Here is a 24,651-nt window from a genome sequence, read left to right as displayed (position 1 = left end):
ACTGATCGGTCGAAGTTTGGCACCAACAGTTTTTGAACATAGCATTCACTCGTGGGTACTTCCACCGGCGAAATGCTCATTAGCATGTATCGTACATCGTGTACTTCAGCATACAATTGAGCCATGCTGACGAGGGCCCACCAATGTGTATGAGAAAGCCGGGCACTCCACCAACACTGACCAAAGGTCCCATCCTACGAGGGTCTCGGCTGGTGCCACACTGCCATACGTCAACAGTCCGCAACCGCTCCTGAGTCGCGACGATATATAAAAAGGAATGAAATTAAGTGACAACCGAAAATAACTACGGAAACACTGTGCCACCCTCGCCGCGCGCGTATTCCCTTCTGCTATGGTCATGGGCACTCGTGTTGTTGGTTTTCAATAAATTTCACTATAAATTGTTTACTTCGGTGAAATTTTTGCACATAATAGTTTGAGCCATCGGACCGAAAAAAGGCAGCCCGGTAGTGTGGATGAATATTCTAGTGCAACGTGAAACGGAAACCTAACGGAACTGACAGGACACAGTGTGTGGTTATATGTGATATTTTGGCTGTTGGTTGATTCACAGCGGAAGTGGCGACCTTTTTGAAAAAGAACCGAGAATAAATTCTGAACATAAACAAAATCGGAAGGACGATGTGTCGAGTTGGATTACTGTTGGTAGCGGTTCTTACGGTTGGATTGTGTCAAGCCCGAAGACTGCCAGCGCGTGTAAGTGAACGATGGAAGGATACATTAAGAAAAGGAAATCCTCTGAAGTGATGCGTGTTATGTGTGCTGAAAAAAATATTAAGTGCCGGGAATTTATTCAATCCACTATTGTGAATAAATTCGAGAACTCATCCGTTGATCATATATGAATAATCTGAATCTCTGAATGCTAAAAGATGGTTGCAATTCTTAATTGAAAATAATTGATGATAATGGGAATCTTTGATAAATTCCAGATTAGGGTTCAGAAATTAACGACTCGCTGGTATAACTTTTATCAGTGTAGTGTACAATCGAAAAGTGACATAAAATATTTAAATAGTTTCCGTCACGTTTGTTCAAACTCATAATACTTTAAACTCTATTTCTGTACTTCGTTCGACTTTTGTTAATATCTTCTCTTCTACAAATTAAATACTCATTTGATCTTAAATTGTGGAAGAGTATTTCAGAAGACTTTTCAGAAAAAAATGCCCCATAATACTTTAAACGTCTTCTTTTGGGCGAAAACATCGAAAATGTTTGTTTTTGTAGTTTTTGAGGCAAACTAGTTTTATATTATTTTCAGCAAGCTGAGACTTGTTTACGTAACGCTCATTGGACGCTTATTATCCTGTTTACAGGATATATATATATATATTTTCCATTCTTATGCTGACTGTGAGAACGAGATTAAATCAATTTCAAAAATTTCTTACTTCAAAACCGCCAGACCGTTTTTTCCATATTTTTACAAAAAATTCCAGATACACTGCGCTTCAAATGTCTTATTCGAGACGAAAATTTTGTCTTTTTTTTGTTTTTCTTGCTTGATTTTTGGTAAGGTTAGATCATTTACATAACACATAAAAAAATCAGGTAGGTATGTATTTCGGTCGTATTTTTAATAAATAGATCATATGACCCAATATTTATAAAAAATATTTATCTCAATAACTGAAACACAAAACTTACCGAATTTTCGTTATGAAAAATCAAATCATATAAAAAGCTAGGGTCTCCTCTAGTCTGACACCTCGAAAAACACAAAAGAAAACAAATCCTTTTTAAGAGTTCACCTAAGGATAAGTATCTGAGGTACGCGCTTAACAAATGGTAAATTGTGTCGCCTAGTTGCAAAACCAACCAACTCTAAAAAAACCAATTTTACACGAAAGACGATTCTCTGTTGCATCATGCCACCTGTTTTGCAGCACATCATGATTTTCAAACGCGCGTTTAATAAGGAATTGATCAATATTGATGCTGTTTCTCACTACCAATAAGTGGAAAAATGTATCTAAGGTCTAAAAAAAACGAAAAAACGTATTTCTCAAACTTTTGGAGTCGGCCGGTTTTGCAACTGGGCAACACAATTGGTTGAGCGGTCACAAAAACACAAAAAAAAATCTTCGTATGCTTCTTCTGTAGGAGTCTTAACCGCTGCGACTATTAGTTTCATCTATTGTAGGGCACTCCAGTTTTTTTCTATATATGCCCGGTCAGTTGGTTGGATCATTCAGAGAATAAAACAAAGAAGTTATCACTTCCTTTATGAAGTTTCTTGTCTTTTTTTAGTTCAGCAGACCATATCTCGCAGTGGAGGCGACCTGGCGTAGTGTACCTCTCACGTAGAGATTGCGAGTTCTCACTCCCGACATTCATCCAAAAATGGAGGTAAAAGGGATGAATCAGCCAAAATGTGTTGGAAGTCACTATGATAGAGAAAAAAAAATCATCTAGCCAGACGTAAGAACACCCTTTCCCAGAATCCGCAGTATTCGTGGACTAAATTAAATTTCACTCAGTAAGAGAGTTCCCGCAGACTGCAGACTATTTTTCGCCCGATAGTTTAAACTATGTACTAAGATCTGCCTTATTCAAGCTGAGTAGGCTGCGTGTTATTCTGTTACAAGATGTAATCAATAATTTAGATTGTCTTAGTGTTGATGTTGCTTTCAAATTGGCTTCAGTTATCGATATTTACCAGGGTTTTAGCTCTGATTTCAGACAGGATATAGATAATCCATAGAACGGCCAGGTCCGATAGAATTTGTTGAAAAATCAAATCTTGCTAAGAGATCGGAGTTTTTATTACCTTCTACACAGCACTGACCACTGACTCAGTATATTTAAACATCTTTAGTGGCAACTTATTTTCTTAGAGATAGGATAAATTCCCAAACTATCTTTGACTAACATGTGTATGCTTCCAATGCATTTAGCGCTTTGTTAACAATACTTATTTCATAATTAAATTGACGTATCTGCTGAAGTATGACAAACGAATAGCTTATAGTATGTTCATTTCTTTTCAATTAAATTTTAATTCAATTTATAAATAGTGATGAAAATCCTTCTAGAGCAAATGTTTCTTAAGTTCTAAATCACTTCCGTCTTCCTTCCTTCTTTGTTTGTTTTAGAGATGCTTTATGCTCTAAAGTTCATTTAAATGTATGCATAATAATAGGTTGGGGAAAAAGTTATCCATTATTTTTGGGTAAAGACTATTTTTAATATTAGGCACCATTTTGATGTAAAATTTGAGTCATTCTAAAGGTAGCTTCATAATGTCTCTATCATAGAAGTTTTGGTCCTTATTGACGAAAAACTCTAGCAATAGATTTTAACAACCTTCTCTTAATCCCGATTTCTTATCACTCTGGAAATTTTTCAATACGAGGAAAAGGTGGTAATCGCTTGGTGCCAGGTCCGAACTGTTGGTGGATGCATTGAAACAGCCCAATCATGCTCTCAGAATTGTGTGGCCTTGTGTCGTCCGGATGGAACACAACGCCTCTTCTGTTGGCCAATTTTGGACGTTTCTGGTCAATCGCTAGATTCAAACGATCCATTAGTTGAAAGTAGAGATCTGAATTTAATGTTTAATGCACTAAAAAAAAGATTTAAAAAAAATAATTAAATTGCACGTATATTACTGTTGCAGTATTGGCACTATATATACACGATTCACAATTTCTGCGGACTGGCTTACATTTTCGCCTTTATAAAATAAAAAGTGTAAAATGTACCGTATTTTTTCTTTGTTAACACCCTGTAACTCACAACTGGATGGAACAATCAAAGAACAGGAAAAGAATTTCTTTTTGTGGAAAATGTCACCTTTACAACAAGCCTAAACTTGAAATTATATGTTCGACATTATGGGGAAGGTGGAAGCTAGCCATTGTAGTAGTATCGGTAAACCCACGTGTATAAATGGGGTAATAGTGTTTGTGAGAGAAGAGCGAAACACACGTAAATAGATTAATTTTACTTATCAGACTGTGTGGCGCTTCATTGACACGAGTCTTTGAATACATCTGAAAAAAAAAATAATTCAATACTGAAGTAAAATGTATGAACGATATGTTCCGATGAACAATTGCAAATATAAATATATATATATATATATATATATATATATATATATATATATATATATATATATATATATATATATATATATAAAGGCGCATTTGCATATAAAGTAAAATTCTGATTATACGCGAGCATAACTTGAGCAAATTTATAACACATGCGAATTGGGGCTCTTTTGGTATTAACACGTTCTTCCGCATAGCAACTCGATGTTAATAATTCCTTAATATTTTCCTTCGTTGATCGTATTGTTTTCACATATTCACGTTGGAGAGCCTTAACCCTTCTCTTCGTTGGTCGAAGCATTTTGATTTTGAAAGCATAGGCAGCCGCTCTGCAATACAATTTTCTTACCCAATGTTAAAGTTGCTAAAACATACATTATAGACTCATTAAACGTAAAAATAATAATTGTATTGATATCAACACAATTTTATTCTATTGATTTTCATGATATGAAACGCTATGACTCAGGAATAACATTTTATTGAGTGGTTTTTATAGCTGTTTCGATGATGTTGTCTGGCATCAGTGTCGAAAAAATAACGATGCTTTCACCAATACAAACAAATTCATTGCCGAGGATTGAAAAATGAAAATTTAACTTTCAGAGCACTTGCTCGAGTTTTCCGACGTTTTTCACTATACAGTGCGACAGCAGATGAAAATTTAATATCTTGTGAGTAATCGATTAGAGTTTGGTTGATATTACTTGGTGGGAAGTGTGCGAAAACGATCATTTTCTTCACACTAGTTCGCAAAATTATTGATTTTCGGGTGAGGGGTGAGGGAGGTAGATGAAAGAAATGAGCGCCATTGTGGCAGCCATTTGTGGCTAGCTTCCACCTTCACCTTAAGCGGCCCATACATCTACAATATTATTGCACAACATAGGTGGTTGTGAAATAATATTGAGGGTGTGTTTCAGATATTGAAATGTTGTACAATATATTGTATGATAACAAAACATTTAGATATTTATTATGCAACGCTTACAATATTGCATGATCTATGTGTGACGTTGTGCAATATGGTGTCAGTTAATGTCAAAGCTCATGTTTACATTTACATCGTCTCGGGTGTCAAGTGAGTGTTATCCTAAAAAATTTCACAGACTGTTTTTCGAGGACGCGTGTGTCGTGATGGTCATCAAAAAAGTCGACGGAGATTTTATTATCGAGTTTATTGAGACTAATCGTTCACTTCCGGCATTATGGGATATCAAGTGTCTGGTTCCAACGAGTACTTGCGATGAAATATTGAACGTCAGAAGCCAGCCTTGCACAATATTCAGGACCGACTTCAATATCATCCCCAAATGATTCAATTTCATTGCACAAATATAACTGTGACGCCATAATATTGTACGTCTGTGGACAACCTTCAATAATAAAGTCAATAAATTCGTACAATGGTTTTGTGCGTGTTTGGGGAGCTTTATGTGAGATATTGATCACTAAAGCCAGCTACCGAGGAATTAATGGATAACCTTCTCCCCAATCTAATATTATTGAAGGTTGTCCACTCATGCAAAATATTGGAATATGTAAATATTAAAACATGTAAAATATACAAAATAATGCACAACAGTCGAATTTGTGCAATGAAATTGGATGTTGTGCAAAATGAAATGTTTTTCAAGATTGCACAATGGATATCTAAATTTTTAGATCTCGTACAATAGAAATACACAGAAATACACGTTCAATTTCAATAATATTGAGCGTGTATGAGCCACTTAGGGGATCACTTCCATACGACTCTTGTAACCTTTTATGACATTAACGAGCAGTAGTGACAGATTTTTGAAAACGATTTTGAAAACGAAAACGAAATTTGAATGCGAAATGGTGACACAAATAAAAGCTTATAGCCCTTACGCGATTATTAATAATGAAATTACTTCATCAGAAAGAAATCAATGATCGTGTAAGATTAACCAAATTGAGATGATTGGCAGAAATGGTGCGAATTCGAATTTTCTGATCTCGGCAAACCATTACTGTAACAGAGAAGAGATATCGATATTATATGTACTGAACTATTTCAGGACTACGAACGTACGGTGCCGACATCTACAAGTGATTTGTATGATAATGAAATGAGCAGAAACTCTTAATATGTATTAGTATGAAAAAAGAAAAATTAAAGTTGTTAAAAGATCAATGAAAATAACTGATAAATGCTCTTTAAATAATTAAAAAATATTGTTTGAACCAATGTTTTGAAAACATTGAATTTTTGAAATTATAATTAACCATTATCAGAAACGATTATCGTTCAATTTTTTTTATATTGCTCGCAGAAAACTATTTAAACTATTGATTCGAATTCGGATTGTTTTTTTTTCAAAAATAATGGCTTTTTAATTGGTTTTTCACTTTTACTAGAGCCACTTTCGATCGATTCAATTTAGTCTATCGGGATGAAGTGGAATCGGTCTATTCTCCTCTATTTCGTTTTTTCGTACTTTTGTTTCCTTTAAATTTGGAAAACAGAAGCTATCGTTGACAATTGAAACTGCTTGATTGGACTATATTCATAATCATCGTCATATGTTTCATTTCTCATGTGAAAGGACGCTCGCGTTTTCAATTGAAAGGATCATCCCAGACCGTCTTTCAAAGAATGTGGTATTGAAAGAGTCATAGGAGGGTTCTCATGCTGGCTCGACCTTTTACCTCGCCGTTTTTGAGTGTTGCGTTAGGTTCATTGAATGCGATTCGAATACATTTTTTCTATCAAATATGATCCTCTATAACCTCCTAATCAATTCTCTATATGCTACCTGTATACCAAGCGACTTTTGCCGATAAATCTTTGGCGCATTTGTAGGTAATATACAATTAGGATGTGAACGAACGGAAACGCTGGCTGTAACAATTATTAAACCATTAAGTAGGTCACTAATAGCATAATCACTGGAAACGATTTGCAACAGTGAACTACACTTCTAATTTATACCTAATGAAGAGTGAAGTTCCAGTACCTGAGGAAATAAAACTTGTTTCTGATGGCGGTCTAGCGGTATTTGAATGACGTACCATTATTCGGCAATTATGAGAAACAGTATGAGTAATGCTGTGTTATTTTCTGTTGCAGTTTTCTAACCGATAGTTTTGGATGTATAAGTTAACCTCCTTACCCATTTAAAAAGCCGTGGCAACTATATTGCCACCCACAAAAAATATATATTTCGCTGCACCTGGAACATTATTTCAATATTTTGCTTAACCAAAGCCTTCTAAAGGTAGTTGAGAATAATCCAATTTTTTAGAGCTGCCAAAATATAATAGTAATGAAGATCCCGCCCCATTCCCCTACATAGGTTTGAGTTGGTCGATTATCTAGCTGATAATTAATTAATACATAACTAGTTTTACAAATAAACACGAACTGATTTAATTTGCAGACATGAAATCTCCTCTTTGTGATATCGGTATTTCACTTAGCTTCGTCTATTCAAAAGTTTCTTCGGACATGTTTGTAAGAAGTAAATTATCGATATTAATTTGGGAGCTGTTTTTACGTAGAAAAACCGCGATTTCGGAGCGCCGGCCGAAAATTCTGTTTTAATTCTTTGAAAATGCAATAAGTTGAAATGATGAAAAACACAAATTTCATTTTTTTCATTGTATGTCTATACAGGCAAACCTACAGGGACTACACAAAAAAACGCGAAGAACTTCACCAGTAGCTTTAAAAAATCGTATTCGATACGCAATTTAAAAAAAAACTTTTTTTCTGCGGTAGATAGGGACCGCATAAAAAAAAGTTTCCTCCAAGAAAATAATCCAAATCCGCGCCGTTCACCGTTGGATTTCCTTTTGTTTTTCTGCTTTTCGATGGGACAGTTTACCTTTTCGGTTGTGCTTTTAGTTGCATATCGAAACTTGTTTCTAACAGCAACAAGTCATTCGCAACTTAGAGCATTTCATGGAAGGATGGTAATGATTTGAGAAGTGGATAATTTAGACGCAAATATGCTTTTTCGCAAAGAAATGCATATAAACCATGGAAATAAACTAAATGGACGATTGCTTCGTCAAAAATGTTTCTTTTCATATACCGCCCAAAAAAAAAAATAGGACATAAAAAAACCGCACAGTAACAGAAAACCGCACAAACAAAAATCGCGCAAAAAAGATCGCACAAAAAAACCGCACAATTACAGGTTTTCCTGTATATTAAAAAAATAACTAGCTGCACTAGCAGGGTTGCCATAATAAAATCTGTGTTTTTGGTCTCAAAAAATCTTTTTATCTGAGTTTTTTCTCAGAAAAACTGTATCGAAATCTGTATTGACCCTATGCAAAATCTAAAAAACGAAACGATTGTGAACATGCTTGAGGAAAGGAACAATGGAAAACTACATATATTGCAGCACTGTGTAGATGGAAAGAGCATTGTTCTGTATGTTTAAACAGAAATATAAGAGGCAACAGACGCCAAACCAATTATTTTTGTGTGCTAAAGATATCAAACGAAGAGGAATTATAGCAAATATTTTTTAAACATAAACATGAAAACATTGTTTAGTAAATACTAATCAAAGTTTAGGAAAAAGGAATAGGAATCTTGTTCATCTTTCATAATCTCACAAAGTTTAATATCACTGATTTTTCAAGTAAAAAAATGATTCCGACCGCTAAGTGTTAAGGGTTCTGAAGCATAATCTTAGCTTTAGTATCATTAATTGGCATAGTTATTATGAATTTGACTATGTTGATGCTATTCACGTAAAAATTCGCATTTACTGCTTTAGTACGGAAAATATGAACAGTGTTATTTATTTATTTATTGTAAAGTTAGCCGATTACGCAGTTTTTTGCATCTTTTCGCCTTAGATTGAACATGAGATAGCAGTACTAAACGCTACACATGAATGCCAAAATGTCTCTCATTCAAATTGATTCGAATGCTATATGAACAAAATTTGTGAGTAGGGAAAAAAATACTATTGAGATCTATATTGCCACAAATTTTTTGTTCCAATAGTTAGTTTTTTATCAAAGGTAAATATGTGTTCTTTCTCGTGCAAGGATTATTTTCTCTAAAGTTGAAGTCGATCCTTTGCCTAGTTTCCACGGGTTAATATATAATCCCGTTCTTTATGACATTGGGGATACCTACAACGGATAGCTAAATGTTCCGTATCAAAATCATTTCTCAATCGAAGCCGGTGATAACTCATTTTTGCCAAAAATGATTTTGGTTACTTTCCAATGCATGCCGAAGGATGATTAAAAATACAGAATAGCAGAAGTAGCACCTTTGAGTTCGAACTTGAATGTACTGTGAGGTGAAATCCGTACTGTGTTGAGCTGAGCTCTTTGATAGAAAGGGGACATGAAATGAGGGATTCTTTTCTTGTAGAGGAGAAGGGGGTTTGTTCATACTCGACCACATTCATACAATAGCTGATTCTAGTGAATCTTATACATTACCGTCAATGGTATATCAAGTTAGATTTCAATTCAAAGTCAGTTGATCGTATCTAAATTCTCGCGCAAAGTTCAGCTAGTATTAAATTATTTTAGAATTGATCTCATGATAAGTGAAAATAGAACTGGTAGCTACACTTAGCTGAGTAGTATGCACTATATATGTGTATACCCATATTGCGTGCGAATGTACCGTATACATGTGCTACATTCATACGTTTATTAGGAAAACGTGTCTAGACCAGTGTCTAAACAGACAAGCCCAACTTTCCCCTAAATCAGTTGGTTCAGAGCTATATCCACAACCAAGTATCTGAAGCTTAATTTTCAGGGTTCCGTGAAACACCCATCGGTTGCTTAATACTGTTACAGGATAGATTGGTGCCATTTTTTCCTCCATCTGTTGTTACCTCATATCAGCTTCCGTTTCGGATCTTCTCACAATTGCAAGTACTATCGCGCGGTAATACCGAAGACTCTTACTTTCCGCTAATTGCCACATAGCCACCAAATTTTTAAGGCAGCACACAGAGATTGAATCATCGACGTTTAGCATTCACACAATGTTCAGACGACGATAGTTCGGCACGCTGTCAGAGATTTCCCTTTCATTATTATTACGAGCGGGTTACCCTTTAGGGGAACCCTTATTAGAAATCGTTTTTATGAACTTCCAATTAATTCGGTCTATTTTGTCTTCGCATTGCGTTTTTTTAATGCTTTTTTCAGAGGGAACGAGTGAAAGCATACGAGTACGTGCTGCCCGCCGGTGCCGAGGAGATACGTGATGACATTAACCATTCATTTGTATGTGCGAATCGAACCGACGGATTCTACGTTGACATTGATAATGACTGTCAGGTGAGTCGTGAATTTTACATACTGGTGCAAGGGCTAGAGCTCATTAAAATAAAATAATAGCTGCGAGGATGGTCCGAGGGATCCTGACTGATATATCGCTGATCTGTATCCATATCTCCATTTTACTGCCACATGAATGCGATGGGAGGTCATTGGAAGGATATATCTCTTTTTATAGCCAACTTTTGGTTTTAATGGATCATAGCAATAAATATACAACATAGGTGATAATTTAGATTTCTTGCATTGCATTGAACATTTACTTGACTTCAATGTCAGCGTTGAATGTAACACTATGAGTTCTTTTTCACGTGTATTATATTTACTGTTAAAGCTAGGAGTTCCGGAGACAACATACAGGTAAACTTCGATATAGCGTACATTTCACTTTCAAAATTGTGCGTTGTATCGAATTGTACGTTATATCGAAGCATAATAAAGTACTCACAGTCTATAATACATTATTGTGTTGCTGTTTAGTAAAGTTAATGAATAACTTCAATCAGAAGACGAAGCCAGCCTTTCTCATGATGTTTCCCTTCGTACTGTTGATTAAAGCTTGATTCATTTAGAATCCGGAATCACAAAACCAGTTGTATTTCGGAATTGATTGAAGGCACAAAACTTGTTTTAGCATCACAATATGGATAATTCATTGTTCTATCAGAAAAAAAGTATTAAAAAAAATTTTCCTTCACACTTTGAAAATGTGTACGTTATATCGAGGTAAAATGTACGTTATATCGAGTGACGTTATATCGAGGGTACGTTATAACGAGGGTACGTTATATCGAAGTTTCCCTGTATTTACTAAGTACCCGATTATCCTACTTATGTATGGGTTCTAAGAAAAACTTGTTCTCTTCTTAACTTATAGCTTTAGAAAGAAGTATAAGTTATTTTATAACACTTTAATTCATTTATGTTTCATTTGAAATATCGGTTGGTGACGATTTCGTGGAGTAGGACTCTTGCCACAGTGATAATATTATACAGATTTCAATTGAGTGACGAAATTTCCTCTGCTAGATGAAGAGAATAAATGTAAAATAAGAATCTCATTGCGTTATTATTACTATGTTTACATTACTTTTAAATGTCTCTAATTTCATTCAAAATTTCTAATTTCATTCTGTTCAATTCCTTTTAAATCCAAGTTTCTTAGTTAAATTATGTTTATGTTTACGAGGGTCGTTTCGTACAAAAATTAAAACTACTCAATTGTTTACGGTAAACCCTCTTTATTTTTGAACATAGTCTCTTTCTAGGCTTATACAATTCGTCCAACGCAGCTCTAATTTGTTGAACACTTCCGAATAAAAGAAAATGTTCAAGTTTGAAAAATATCCATTTTTTCTGAAATCACCTCCTCGTTTGAATAAAAAAAATTCCCGCCAGTCATCTCTCCAAATTGGGGAAAGTCGAAGGGAGCCAAGTCACGAGAATAAGGGGATGTGAAGCGAATTGGAGCCCTATTTTAGTTGTAATTTTAGGTTGTCACACAGCAACATGTACCCGCCCTATACTATGGCTTAAAAGTGACACTGTCTTATTTTTTTTTGGATTGGATTTGTCACCTCATTACATTGCATCAAAGTTTCGTGTGGGTTTTGAAACTTTAAACGGCACACCATTCTTCGACTCGACAAGTCGGGTCATTTATGTTTATGTAAGATTATTTATAATTTTCCATCAGATATTTATGTTGTTTCGGAATTGAACTTGGTGAAGGCAACATTGGACTTAGTCTACTCGATAAAATCATCATCGTGGCCTAGACTCGTGGAAATTGTTCAAACCATCTGGTCCTGTGCATTCAATCATACAATATAAATGGTGAAATGGACACAAATATATTATGACGTTCAATACAGAAATACAGGAAAATGTTTTGATGGAGCTTCGGATTTAGTGGTTTACTATCTCTAAGCCATTTTCCCGTAGTGACATGTCTGCAAATCGCCTGTTAAACGAAGTGTTTTCTTTTTGGTATTTTATGATGCAGTCAAACTTGGTCTACAACCCAGTAAACAATAACTAGTATAACTAGCGTATATGCAGCATCATATATACCAGGGGTGGCCGAACTTTTGGGCATAACGGCTAAATGTTCAAATGCTAGGCCGCGGTCTACCATGAATGAAGTACTAGACAATAAAACATAGTTTTAAACCTCCTGTACTCGCGTGCAAAATCATAACTCGTATGTCACAGACTGTGCGTGTTTCTGTAATTTTGCAATACGAAACTTTTTTTAAAACAAAAAAAGATATAATTAAATTTAAAAAAAAATAAAAATAATAAAAATAATCATCTTTTACTAAACAATTGATAAGTATTACTTTGTTTTTTGTAAAGTTTCATCAATCAAAATAGTTGATTTTTTAAGGAAATCATCATTTATGAACATACAAAGCAGTTATTTTCCATAAAAATAGACCCGAGATGATTATTATATTCCTCAATTACCTAGAGGTAAAGGGTTAGCGACTTCACAGTTTTGTGTCTTCGTGTGAACGACACGACAGTTCAGAATTTGAGTAGGATGTTCTCGTGTCAACGAGAAGCCGCCCCGCACGAAGCAACGAAAATATCTCGACCGAAAGTAGTAAATTCATCCGGAATTACCCAAATCAGTCAAATGGACGGCGTTCTCAAGAACTGGGCATCTCTCAAAGCACTGTGACGTATCTTGCGAAAAGTTCTTGGGCTACATTCTTACAAGGGCAAATTGACTCTAGAACTAAAGCCACTTGACCATATGAAGCGCCGAAACTTCTCCGATTGGGCTCTGGCAAATCTTGAAAAAAAAAAGATGATTTTTATCACAAAATCATGTGGTTAACTGTTTTCGACCAGAATTGGAAGATCTTGATATCAATGATATGTGGTTTAAACAAGACGGTGGCACTTGCCACACAGCACACAATACAATGGATGTATTCAAAAGTAAGTTTGGTGAATGTGTTATTTCGAGAAATGGATCTGTCGATTGACCGCCTCATTCATGCGATTTGACGCCATTGGATTTCTTTTTATGGATCTTTATCAAGTCACTGGTCTATGCCATCAAGCCAGCAACTTTAGAAGAGCTCAGAGACAACATCCAACGTGAAAATCGCAACATTCAGGTCGAATTGTGTGACCGAGTAGTGGAAAATTGGGTTCCACGGATCGATCGCTGTAAATTTTCGTATTTTGTTAATCGATAGAATCTTATCGAATCGAGTTATTTCTCGAACGTCTGCGAATTGCATATTTTGAAACATTTCCGAAATGTTTCCCAAAGCAAAACATCAGGAATATAACAAGCAAACTAAACAGCTAGAAAAATTATTCCGACAGCTTTCACCTGACTGTATCTATAACAGCAAAATAGAGCTAACGAGCAAAATTCTGTTTAACTTGGATTACATGATAGAGTCAATATTTAATTTTTTTCTAATTTCTCATTCACTAGTTGCTCTATTCATGAATATAATTCTTGAAACAAATCTGCGCAATTAATTCACATTACTTATCACAGTTTTAATATCAAAGTAACAATACTTCATTAAAACTGGCATTCGCAGTCTTCAAAAGCGAAATTTTCTCCAAAAGTTTAGCTCAGATTAATTATAAGGTTTCGAATATCAATAAAAACAAAATTGAGTTTGCTTCCGAATGTTTCCAGCATTTTCAATTGGTCATTCAACAAATGATATGCCTGGAGAAAACATTGCTTAAATTGTTCCTATAGGAAATTTTTTGCTTTGTTACAAGTTATAGTCGATCAACTGGATGTGTTAATATTAAATAACCAACTATTTGAAATAAAATATTAAAACGGAAACTTTAATGAAGAAATATCTACTCTTACAAATAATATGTGTTATTGAGGTTAGCAAAAACATCTTAAAAAATTATCACGGAAAAAGGAGGAGGGATATTCAATCAATTGCGTTTGAAGGTGACCCTATCCTAAACCAGCTGGCGGGCGCCTAGGAATACCTACGCGGGCGACCGATAGACCGCGGACTACCGTTTGGCCATCCCTGATATATACCATATTTTGGGTTGTATATGTTGCGCCTAACTGGTTTATACAGCGCGAACTCGATTATATACAGTCTCCGATTTTTTTTCACTGTATATACAGCCATTCCATGACAAACCGATAGAGTACCGATATATACAGATATAGACAACCAAAACCTTAGAGCGTAGCATTTTTCCAAAAATAACTAGCTTATAAGCTTTAATTTGATATGTCGATTGTCTAAATCGGTTCAGTAGTTCACAAGTTACGAATTTTTAAAAAAAGTAATTTTAGCAATAATGCGAAAAAATGGATTTTTCGGACCACCCAAAAATGAAAATGATCACCCTAACAAAAAAAAAAAAAAAATACGATTCTAATAATTTGCGATAAAGAACAAAACTACCACTTTTGACGACAATCTGAGAAACACTATATCGGTTTGGCATGGAATGGCTGTATAATCAAATCCTCTATACAATCGGATTGAAAAAAAAATTTATATCCATTTTTTATGCATGTATTTTTCATTTAATTTATATAAAAGAAGAATTTGATTTTTGATTCATCCCCTTAAAGTCAGAAAATACCTTTCTCAAATGAAAAAATAAATTTATCCAGATTCTCTCAGATGATCATATTTGATGAAAAAAAAATCCTTCTACGCATATGTTCGAATTTCAACAATGACAGAGTTATAGGAACTTTTTTTTTGCTTCGGACTCTGTTGCCTCATACGCTACGGAAGACGATTCTATTGCATTCATTTGAAAGATGAGAAAATTTTGTAGAGGATATAGTAACGAACATCCAAATTAATGGATTTGAATAACATTTTGGAAGTGAAAAACTTGAAAGTTAATAATTTTTAATGCGTAATTTTTAATTTTATCATGAAAATTTATATTAAACTTGATTGATTCTATCAATCAAATTGAAAGATCTCTACCCGCTCTACAATTTGTTCTTTGACACACAACTTCTATGCTTCTTAATTTGACAATATCTTAATTTGCAATATCGATAGAACCAATTCCTGGCGAAAGTTCAAGCAAAATCTTCAATAATCACATGTAATCGAATCTGTATATAATCGAGTCCGACCTGTACATGCAGAAGTGGAGGAGGTATACATACATGACAATCGCTTGCGAATTAGTTTGGATGAATGTAAGACATACACACGCATCTAGTACGACTATTGTCATATATGATTCACTACAGTCAAACACAAAAACGAATGGCGGAAAATGTTCATGAAGTTATAATTATTTTTATAACCTCACGAACCGTCATTTGTATATATGATATATGATGGGATTCGAACTCCGGTTGTTTGGATGATAAGCAACAGTTGTCTCGCAGGACTATCTGGAAGCGCGGTCAAAACTTGTACATTTACTGTTGTATGATTTACTGTTGAACGCTTCTCCAACGGCTGTAATACAATTTTTCGTTATACTATATTGATTCAATTTATATATTTCCGCATAGATCGATTTTACGATAGTGTATATCATAAAAACGGATGTTTGTTACACCGAATTGAGACTTAATCTGTAGTGATAAATAAAATCGAGGTTTTCGTATTTTATACGATTTTAGATGTACACAATGTATCATTCGATTGTCATTATATATAATTTTGTTTCGATCTTACTTTATGTGCGACTTAGAATCAGGGATGCCATGATAAAATCTGTGTTTTTGGTCTCAAAAAATCTTTTTATCTGTGTTTTTTCTCAGAAAATCTGTATCGAAATATGTATCCGCTTTTTACGGTGGTTTGTCTGCTTTCAGCCACCACAGCAAAGAAGTATACTAATATTATAATTCATGCAACAATTCATCAATTCAAAATCGGTGCTACTAGGAATAATGGATAACGGTACTCAGTATAAACAAAAATTGCCATCCCTAAGGAAAGGATTAATCGAAAACTCCATGTATTGCGGTACTGTGTAGGTGTAAAGAGCATTGTTCTGTATGTTCAATCAGAAAAATAAAAGGCGAAAGACGCCAAACTAATTATTTTTATGTTACATACAAAAGATATCACACGAAAAAGAATTATAGCAAATATTTTTAAAACATAAACATAAAAAACATTGTTTAGTTAATACTTATCAGAAGTTTTCAAAACATAAAGGAATCTGGTTCATCCTTCATAATCTCATATCACAGCTTATTCGCATAAAAAAAATGCGACCAGTACGACACATATGTCGAAATTTGATACGACCGCAAAGGATTACATTCATAAGTTCAATCTTGAAGCATAATCTTAGCTTTAGTATAATTGATTGGCATAGTTATTATGAATTTGACGATGTTGATGGTATCCACGAAAAAATTCGTATTCACTGTGCTTTAGTAGAAAAAATGCTATTTATTTATCGAAAGGCTAGCCGATGACGCAGATTTTTGCATTTTTTCGCCTTAGATTGAACATGAGAAAGCAGTTCTAAACGCTACGTATGAATGATATAATGGCTCTCATTCAGACTGATTCGAATGATATGTGAATAAAATTGGTGTGTTAGGAAAAAAATATTATTGAGCTCAAGCCATAACTAATATTGGCTCGTTATTTCAAAAAATCTATAAATCTGTATGAAAACCAGAAAAATCTGTAATCTGTATCTACAGATTCTTGGATTCTTGGAAAGTCAGAAAAATCTGTATAATTACAGATTATTCTCTAGATATGGTAACCCTGCATAGAATATGATTGATGGAAACGTCGTGAACGACCCACGTACTCTCGCATTAGTCGTGGAGTGTTGCTTATCATCTTGTTTGGGTGATACTGTATCCTTGTATGTCGACAATTCGCCTCATTTCGTGGGTCTTTGGACTGTTGTGTGTGAATTCACCGATTTGTTCCCGAAATCTCTGATGGAAAGATTAAGGTACCGTTTATAAACGCTGGGAATTCTTCACATCTCCAAAGTAAGAAGTGTTTGCACGATTGAAATGCATGATTAAAAAATACACCAAATTCGAATCGAAGTGTTCTTACTGTTCCCCCTTTCCAGTACTGGAACCAGTTGAAACAATTTCCAGTTGAATTAAAATTCGCTTAATTTTCAGATGCATGTCGATCAAGATATTTCTTCATTACATCAATAATAAACCGAAATATTACCAGCAGCTATAGATAAATTGAATCTAGATTTATTTCATGCTACTATACTACTGTACTATATAATGGGTGAATCATAAGTAGAAGGACTAAGAGCAATTCCAAATGAAATCGACAAATGACAAAACATGAGTATTTTTGATTCGAATGAAAGTGTGTATTCCGTTTGGGTTAGAGGAAATATGAGTTTTCCACAGCAATTGGGAATTTTTTGACTCAAGCGTAACTTTTGAAAAGGGTGTATCGATTTTAGTAAGAGAAATCTTTGATAATTTATATCTCAAAAACTCTGAGTCGTACCGAAATAGTGTCTTTGAAAGAGTTATAGAGTATTGATGGTTGAATATGAAAAAAATGTACACTGAGAAAAAAAATAGTACTCTTTTTTTTATTTACAAAATAAAAATTCAATTTGCAATATCCAAAATACATATTTTTTAATTAATTTTTTATTTTTTTCATACAAAATAGAAGTCATGCAGAAAATTTAAAAAATGGGCCCAAGATGGTAAAACTATTTTTGACGAACTTTGTGGAACATCGAATTTTTAGGAATTTTCGAAACTTCGAATTTTTGAATGTTAACAATCATTTTTAGCCACAAATTATGAATCCTGATGTGATTTAAAACAAAAAAGGTTACTATCAATCTGCTTCTAAGTGTAGCCATTCTCGAAATATTTTAAAAAATATTTCAAATTTATTGTCTTTTTTATAGTAAATAATCCCTTTTAATATGTTTGTCGTGTTATACCGTGTTATACCTTATAATTTCCAAAAACTTTTCCAAATACATCATCATGGTTCATTTTTGGACTCAAGCGTAACTTTTGAAAAGGGCGTATCGATTTGAGTAAGAGAAATCTTTGATAATTTATATCTCAAAAAATATGAGTCGCACCGAAATAGTGTGTTGGAAAGAGTTATAGAGTATTGTTGGCTTAATTTGAAAAAAATATACACTGAGAAGAAAAATTAGTACTCTTTTTTTATTTACAAAAAAAAATTTTAATTTGCAATATCAAAAAATATGTATTTTTTAATATTTTTTTCAATTTTTTCATATGAAATAGAAGTCATGTAGAAAATTTAAAAAATGGGCCCAAGATGGTAAAACTATTTTTGACGAAATTTGTGGAACATCGAATTTTTAGGAATTTTCGAAACTTCGAATTTTTGTATGTTAGTAATCATTTTTAGCCACAAATTATGAATCCTGATGTGATTTAAAACAAAAAAGGTTATTATTATTTCCTTCTAAATGCAACCCTTCTCGAGATATTTAAAAAAATATTTCTAATTTATAATATTTTTTATAGTAAATAATTTTATGAATTTTCTAATAATTTCCAACAATTTTTTTGATTGATTGAAGTTTGTATTAAGATAAAAAAGATTTTTTAGTTTCGCTACGTTTTGTATTAACCCACATGTCTTCGAATGTTTCGTAACGTAACTCCTAAACATATGTCTTTACATAACGATGTATTTGGAAAAGTTGGAAATTATAAGCGAATTCATAAAATCTCATGAACATGATGGTATAACATGACAAACATATTCAAAGGGCCTATTCACTATTAAAAAGACAATAAATTATAAATATTTTTTTAAATATCTCGAGAATGGCTACATCCAGAAGGAGATTGATAATAACCTTTTTTGTTTTAAATAACATCAGGATTCATAATTTGTGATTAAAAATGACGCTAACATACAAAAACTCGAAGTTTCGAAAATTCCTAAAAATTCGATGTTCCACAAAGTTTGTCAAAAATAGTTTTACCATCTTGGGACCATTTTTTAAAGTTTCTACATGACTTCTATTTTATATTAAAAAATTGAAAAAAATATAAAAAATACATATTTTTTTATATCGCAAATTAAAATTTTATTTTGTAAATAAAAAAAAAGAGTACTAATTTTTCTTCTCAGTGTATATTTTTTTCGAATTAAGCCAACAATATATATATATACTCTATAACTCTTTCTAACACACTGTTTCGGTACGACTCATATTTTTTGAGATATAAATTATCAAAGATTTCTCTTACTCAAATCGCCTTTTTCAAAAGTTACGCTTGAGTCAAATAATGAACCATGATGATGTATTTGGAAAAGTTTTTGGAAATTATAAGCAAATTCATAAAATTTCATGAACATCACGGTATAACACGACAAACATATTAAAAAAGATTATTTACTATAAAAAAGACAATAAATTAGAAATATTTTTTTAAATATTTCGAGAATGGCTACACTTAGAAGCAGATTGATAGTAACCTTTTTTGTTTTAAATCACATCAGGATTCATAATTTATGGCTAAAAATGATTGTTAACAAACAAAAATTCGAAGTTTCGAAAATTCCTAAAAATTCGATGTTGCACAAAGTTCGTCAAAAATAGTTTTACCATCCTGGGCCATTTTTTTTTATTTTCTTCGTGACTTCTATTTTGTATGAAAAAATTTAAAAAAAATTAAAAAATATGTATTTCGGATATTGCAAATTAAATTTTTATTTTGTAAATAAAAAAAGAGTACTATCAATACTCTATAACTCTTTCTAAGACACTATTTCGGTACGACTCATAGTTTTTGAGATATAAATTATCAAAGATTTCTCTTATTAAAATCGATACGCCCTTTTCAAAAGTTACGCTTGAGTCAAAAAATTCCCAATTGCTGTGAAAAACTCATATTTCCTCCAACCCAAACGGAATACACACTTTCATTGGAATCAAAAATACAAGTTTTTAAAATCTGCATTTTTAGGACGATTTCATTTGGAGATGCTGCTAAATGAAAACACGTTTGGTGAAAAAAAATGTGCCTTTAAATTCTATTCTCTATTGAATTTTCACAAGTACATACAATGTGAGTTTGATGTGTGAAACAATTAGACACATAGTGGCCCTTCGTCTTCAAGATTCCTCATAAATAAACTCAGGTAGCAATTTATGTCTACTTTATCTTAATCCAGGCTGAATGTTCCTGGTAATGGAAAAATATACTCTGAACCTAAAGAGTCTAAAAGTACATATATCTGAAATGGAGGCGATCTGGCGTAGTGGTAACATCCATATCTTTCACGCTAAAGGTCACGAGTTCAATTCTCACTCCCGACATTCTTCCAAAAATGGAAGTTAAAGCGACGAACCAGCCAAAAGTGTTGAAAGACACTATAATACAGAAAAAAAATAATACCAAGAGTCTTATTCAAGGTGGTTCAAGTTCTATTTCATATGTTTGTTCTTGAAAAATTAGACTCTGTTGTTAGTGAGCTTCCACTAGTATTCAAGCAGTATTTCTTTCCAAGAAAGTAAATAATTTACACCATCGTTTTTAGTATAAACAAAGTCATTTTCAAAATCGAATATATTATGAAAACGAGCCAAAACACGTGCAAGGAAAGCAATGGCGGATCTTGTCAGCCTCAATGAAAGACATGAGTACGAACATAACGCAACAAAAAAACAACAATAGGATATACGTAACCCGCAAAAATTCAAAAGTCACGATACATTTTGATCAAACAAGTGTCGCATAAAAAATCCAACAGGAAATCTCAAAATTATGAACTGTTAGATTTTAAATGTTTTGATTTTGTCTCCATAACCATTTTTTAGACCAGAAATCGTGGTAAGAATGTCTTGGCGGCATTTTCATGATATAACACTGGAGCCTTTTTAACGGTCAATTCTGGTGTTTTCGGTTTGTTCATTTAGAACTTTAAAACTGATGGTGCCATTGTTCTTCATAATGTTATAGTCCGTTCAAATAGATGAATCCTGTTTTTTTAACTCGGAAAGACTTGAATTCAGTTAAATGATGATGTTCAGGGTAATAACAGAGATATTCGTCCACTTGATGCCATTAAAATATTAGTGGATTGGATATATTTTTTTTATATAAATGATGGCCCATGGTCAGCGAACCTATTACACCTCAGTTCGTCAAGTATAAAGCATTTGTAAAATTAGGTGGCTTGTGATATGATAGTAATATTTATAATGCAAAAATTACAATGGATTTTATGAGATGAGAAATGGTAGAGGAAAAAAAATAGATGAAAATATTTCATACCTTATTTTCAAAACTGTTATTGTAAGAATTTCATCTCTTCACTCACCATTATCATCTTTGATATTCTTTCAGATTTTTCACCGATGCCAGGATCGAGCCCGTTTCAGTTTCATTTGTGCTGAGAAGACTTTGTTCAGTCAAATGTATCAAACCTGTGTGCACGAAGGACAACTAGGATATCCGTGCGAGGATTCCGCTATGTTCTTCCCAGATGGTGAGGGGGACACCGGCTCCGAAAATGAAGCAAATGGAGGTGAATCCGAACCCGAAAATGAACAAGCCCCAGCTGCAGCAATGCCTTCGCAGGAGTTGATGCCACCGAAAAGGGCAGCGGCCGTTGTTGAGGAACAGAAAGTTGTTGGTGCCAGTGCGATGCCCGTGAATGACAATTTCATAAATATGTTTGATCACCAGCAGGTGAACTCCGATGTGTTCGATCCTGTGGAAGATGATGAAAGTGAGAATACGGCCCATGAAGTCCTGGATGAGCAGGCCACTGATCAAGAGCCGGAAAGGGTATTCCATGATGTTGAAGAGGAAAATGATAACACACAAGAAATCGAGGTTAGCGATGAAAGCGGAGACGTCAACGGTGAATCTTTGTCCAATCAGGAATATACAGACGGAAGGACGCCAATTGCACTTGAAGCAACAAAGGAAACTATTGAGACAAATGAACTTGATTCAAATGTGAATGATGAGAACACAGTCCCTTTCCTTATTCATGTGGAGGAAGAACAGCCAGAAGAACATTCTGAAGTGAACACCAATGATGTCCAGACGATCGAGGAATTCGAACCTGTTGCTCTGGATATTGAAGAGGCTGAACAACACTCTGATGACTCGGATGAGATCATTGCTGAACCAACCGAAACCATCGAACACGATGCTAACTATGTATTGGAACCGGAGCTTCATAATGAAAAACTTTCGAATACATTGGTTTCAACCGAACCCATTTCTGAAAATAAGTTAGAGGAAGTTCAAGCCATCGAAGAACATGAAAAGGAACCTCTTCTGGAACAAGTTGTATCCGAAATTGTGTTAAATGATGACAGCAGCGAGGAAAGTCCAAAGAAGAGTGAATCTCTTGTGCTAGAGAGTCCCACAATCGAACAAGTGCAGGATTCGATTGAGAGTTCGGATGAGCGAACTGAGGAGGTATCGATATTGGATGCAGATAAGCAATCATCACCTGCGGCGGTAGAGTCAGAGATACCCACACAGGCTGTACTGAACGAAGAGGCTCACCAAGAGTCTTCTTTAACCAGTAATCAACTCCCAGTAGATTCCCAGAAATCAGTGCTCCCTGAATTTATCGTCTCAACGGTAGCAAATCTGAGGAAAGGAGTTCCTGCCCCACCATTGAGGCGGAGGAAAACATTCCTGTTCAAGGCGGATGCCATTTCGTCGTGAGCAACGATAGCAATGTGTGACGGCGGCGAATAGTTTTATTACGCTGGATGCAACGATTAACCAACCACCGTAGTCCTATGGAAAACGTTGACGTTATTGTAGGATTAAGTAAACTAATTTATTTTGCGAAAAAAAAAAAGAAATGAAGAAAATAAAATTTGGAAACTGTTTCAAAATCATCTGCTGCATTCGTCTGTCTAATGTACTTATTTGTGGAATTCTGGTATGATTGAAGAAATCGTAGGTATTTGTTAATTATTTATGATCTATATTTTAGGCTGCGGACTACCAACGTTGACTGTAGCAAAAAGACATTAGAAAAAGAATGTAGTACTAGACAATAAAACAAAGTTTTCACCCTCCTGTACTCGCGCGCAAAATCATAACTTGTATACTCGTATACCCGCACACGGTGTCATGGAGTGTGCGAGTCCCTGTAATTTTGCTATTGTGTATTTTAGGCACTATTGGTATTTATTTAGAGTAAAAAAGATATATTGAAATGAAAAAACTCCAGAAAATATTGTTTCTTCGAATTCATTCAGTTTCAATAGTCATTTGATTCAGCATCCTCAAAACAAAATTATTGATTCTCGGTCAATGAAAACGTATGCTAGGAGGGTCAATCAAAAGAAAAACGTAGGTCATGATGATCAGTCCGGAGCTAAAGAAGAGCGGCTTTGACATCCGCTTCTCGCTGATTGTCAGCCATAGCAGAACCTTCTCGGAGCTCACTTCCTACGTGGGGGAAGTAAAATACGAAGTGCCCTGCCAGTCGTTGCCATCCAGAGTGAGATAGGTCTCGTCCTCCATCACCACCGCCATCGCCGGGAAAATCGACTTGACCATCTAAGTCAGCCGCTGCGTCATTGCCTGCAGCTCCGAGTACAGTGGACGGAACTTCCGCTTCCTGACGTGTGTGTCCATGTTCGCCAGGTACTTTTTCACTGTTTGGCCGGTTGCACCGACCTCCCGGCCGGCCACTTTTAGCTCGATCTTCCCCTTCAGCATCCTTTGGAGCTTCTTGTCGCTCAGGATCGTCGGCCGTCCGGAACCGGGCTTTCTTTCGATGCCCTGATTGTTGTCCAATAGTGCCAAGATGTTGTAAATGCCGGAACCGTCGTATGCGGCGTCCACAAAGTGCCGCATGATGTCCGTTTTCGACGCTGCGGGGTACCGTTCTTTGAACGCGCACACTTCTGAACGGAGTAGCTTCACTGTTTTCGCCATCACGGTTTGAGTTCGATTGATAGAGCTGTCAATTTTTTTCAGCTGACTCATTGGTTACTGTAATTGGCGCTGCATGGGTAGATTCGTCAGTGCGTGTGAAGGTAAACCCATGAAAAATCGACAATTTTTGTTCATTTTTTAATGCAAACGTTACTAGGAAGTGCAATAGAAGACCTAATGGATCGAATATACTCATTACACAACGCAGAATATTTAGCTTGGTTGGTGTTATTTCGCTTAAATTCCACTACCCCGCATAGGTAAACTGATCTTTTCGGAACCACCAAGAGATTCCCAATACTCTCTCGGTAACACTTTCGCGTTGATTTCCTTTGTATTCTCCAGATCAACTTACTCTACAGGGTGACACGTACC

At 34.6% G+C, this 24,651-nt stretch overlaps 1 protein-coding gene across 3 annotated transcripts; it reads left to right on the top strand.

Annotated features, from left to right (window-relative positions):
* Positions 1-280: 280 nt before the first annotated feature.
* LOC129769271 (uncharacterized) lies at positions 281-23,510 on the top strand. Of its 3 annotated transcripts, none has more exons than XM_055771397.1 (4): positions 281-717; positions 10,251-10,382; positions 21,703-21,987; positions 22,045-23,510. In XM_055771397.1, exons 1-4 carry the CDS (start codon positions 643-645, stop codon positions 23,044-23,046), a joined length of 1,494 nt encoding a protein of 497 aa, XP_055627372.1. In that variant the 5' UTR covers positions 281-642; the 3' UTR covers positions 23,047-23,510. The 3 variants fall into 3 exon arrangements, 2 of the variants coding, with proteins under 2 accessions (XP_055627372.1, XP_055627371.1); XR_008741848.1 differs by having other exon boundaries at positions 284-717; positions 21,703-23,269; positions 23,324-23,507; XM_055771396.1 differs by having other exon boundaries at positions 284-717; positions 21,703-23,508.
* Positions 23,511-24,651: the final 1,141 nt, after the last annotated feature.

This window comes from Toxorhynchites rutilus, chromosome 2 (assembly GCF_029784135.1).
Source record: "Toxorhynchites rutilus septentrionalis strain SRP chromosome 2, ASM2978413v1, whole genome shotgun sequence".
NCBI lineage: Eukaryota > Metazoa > Arthropoda > Insecta > Diptera > Culicidae > Toxorhynchites > Toxorhynchites rutilus.
Note: the sequence above shows the minus strand (reverse complement) of the source record. Positions and strands in the feature narration are given on the sequence as shown.

Bases quoted from the DNA above. Each gene is read 5' to 3' on its own strand.
- LOC129769271 (XM_055771396.1), top strand. From the start codon at position 643: ATGTGTCGAGTTGGATTACTGTTGGTAGCGGTTCTTACGGTTGGATTG. The intron at 718-10,250 runs GTAAGTGAACGA...TGCTTTTTTCAG, and splicing joins CCCGAAGACTGCCAGCGCGT to AGGGAACGAGTGAAAGCATA. The intron at 10,383-21,702 runs GTGAGTCGTGAA...ATATTCTTTCAG, and splicing joins ACATTGATAATGACTGTCAG to ATTTTTCACCGATGCCAGGA.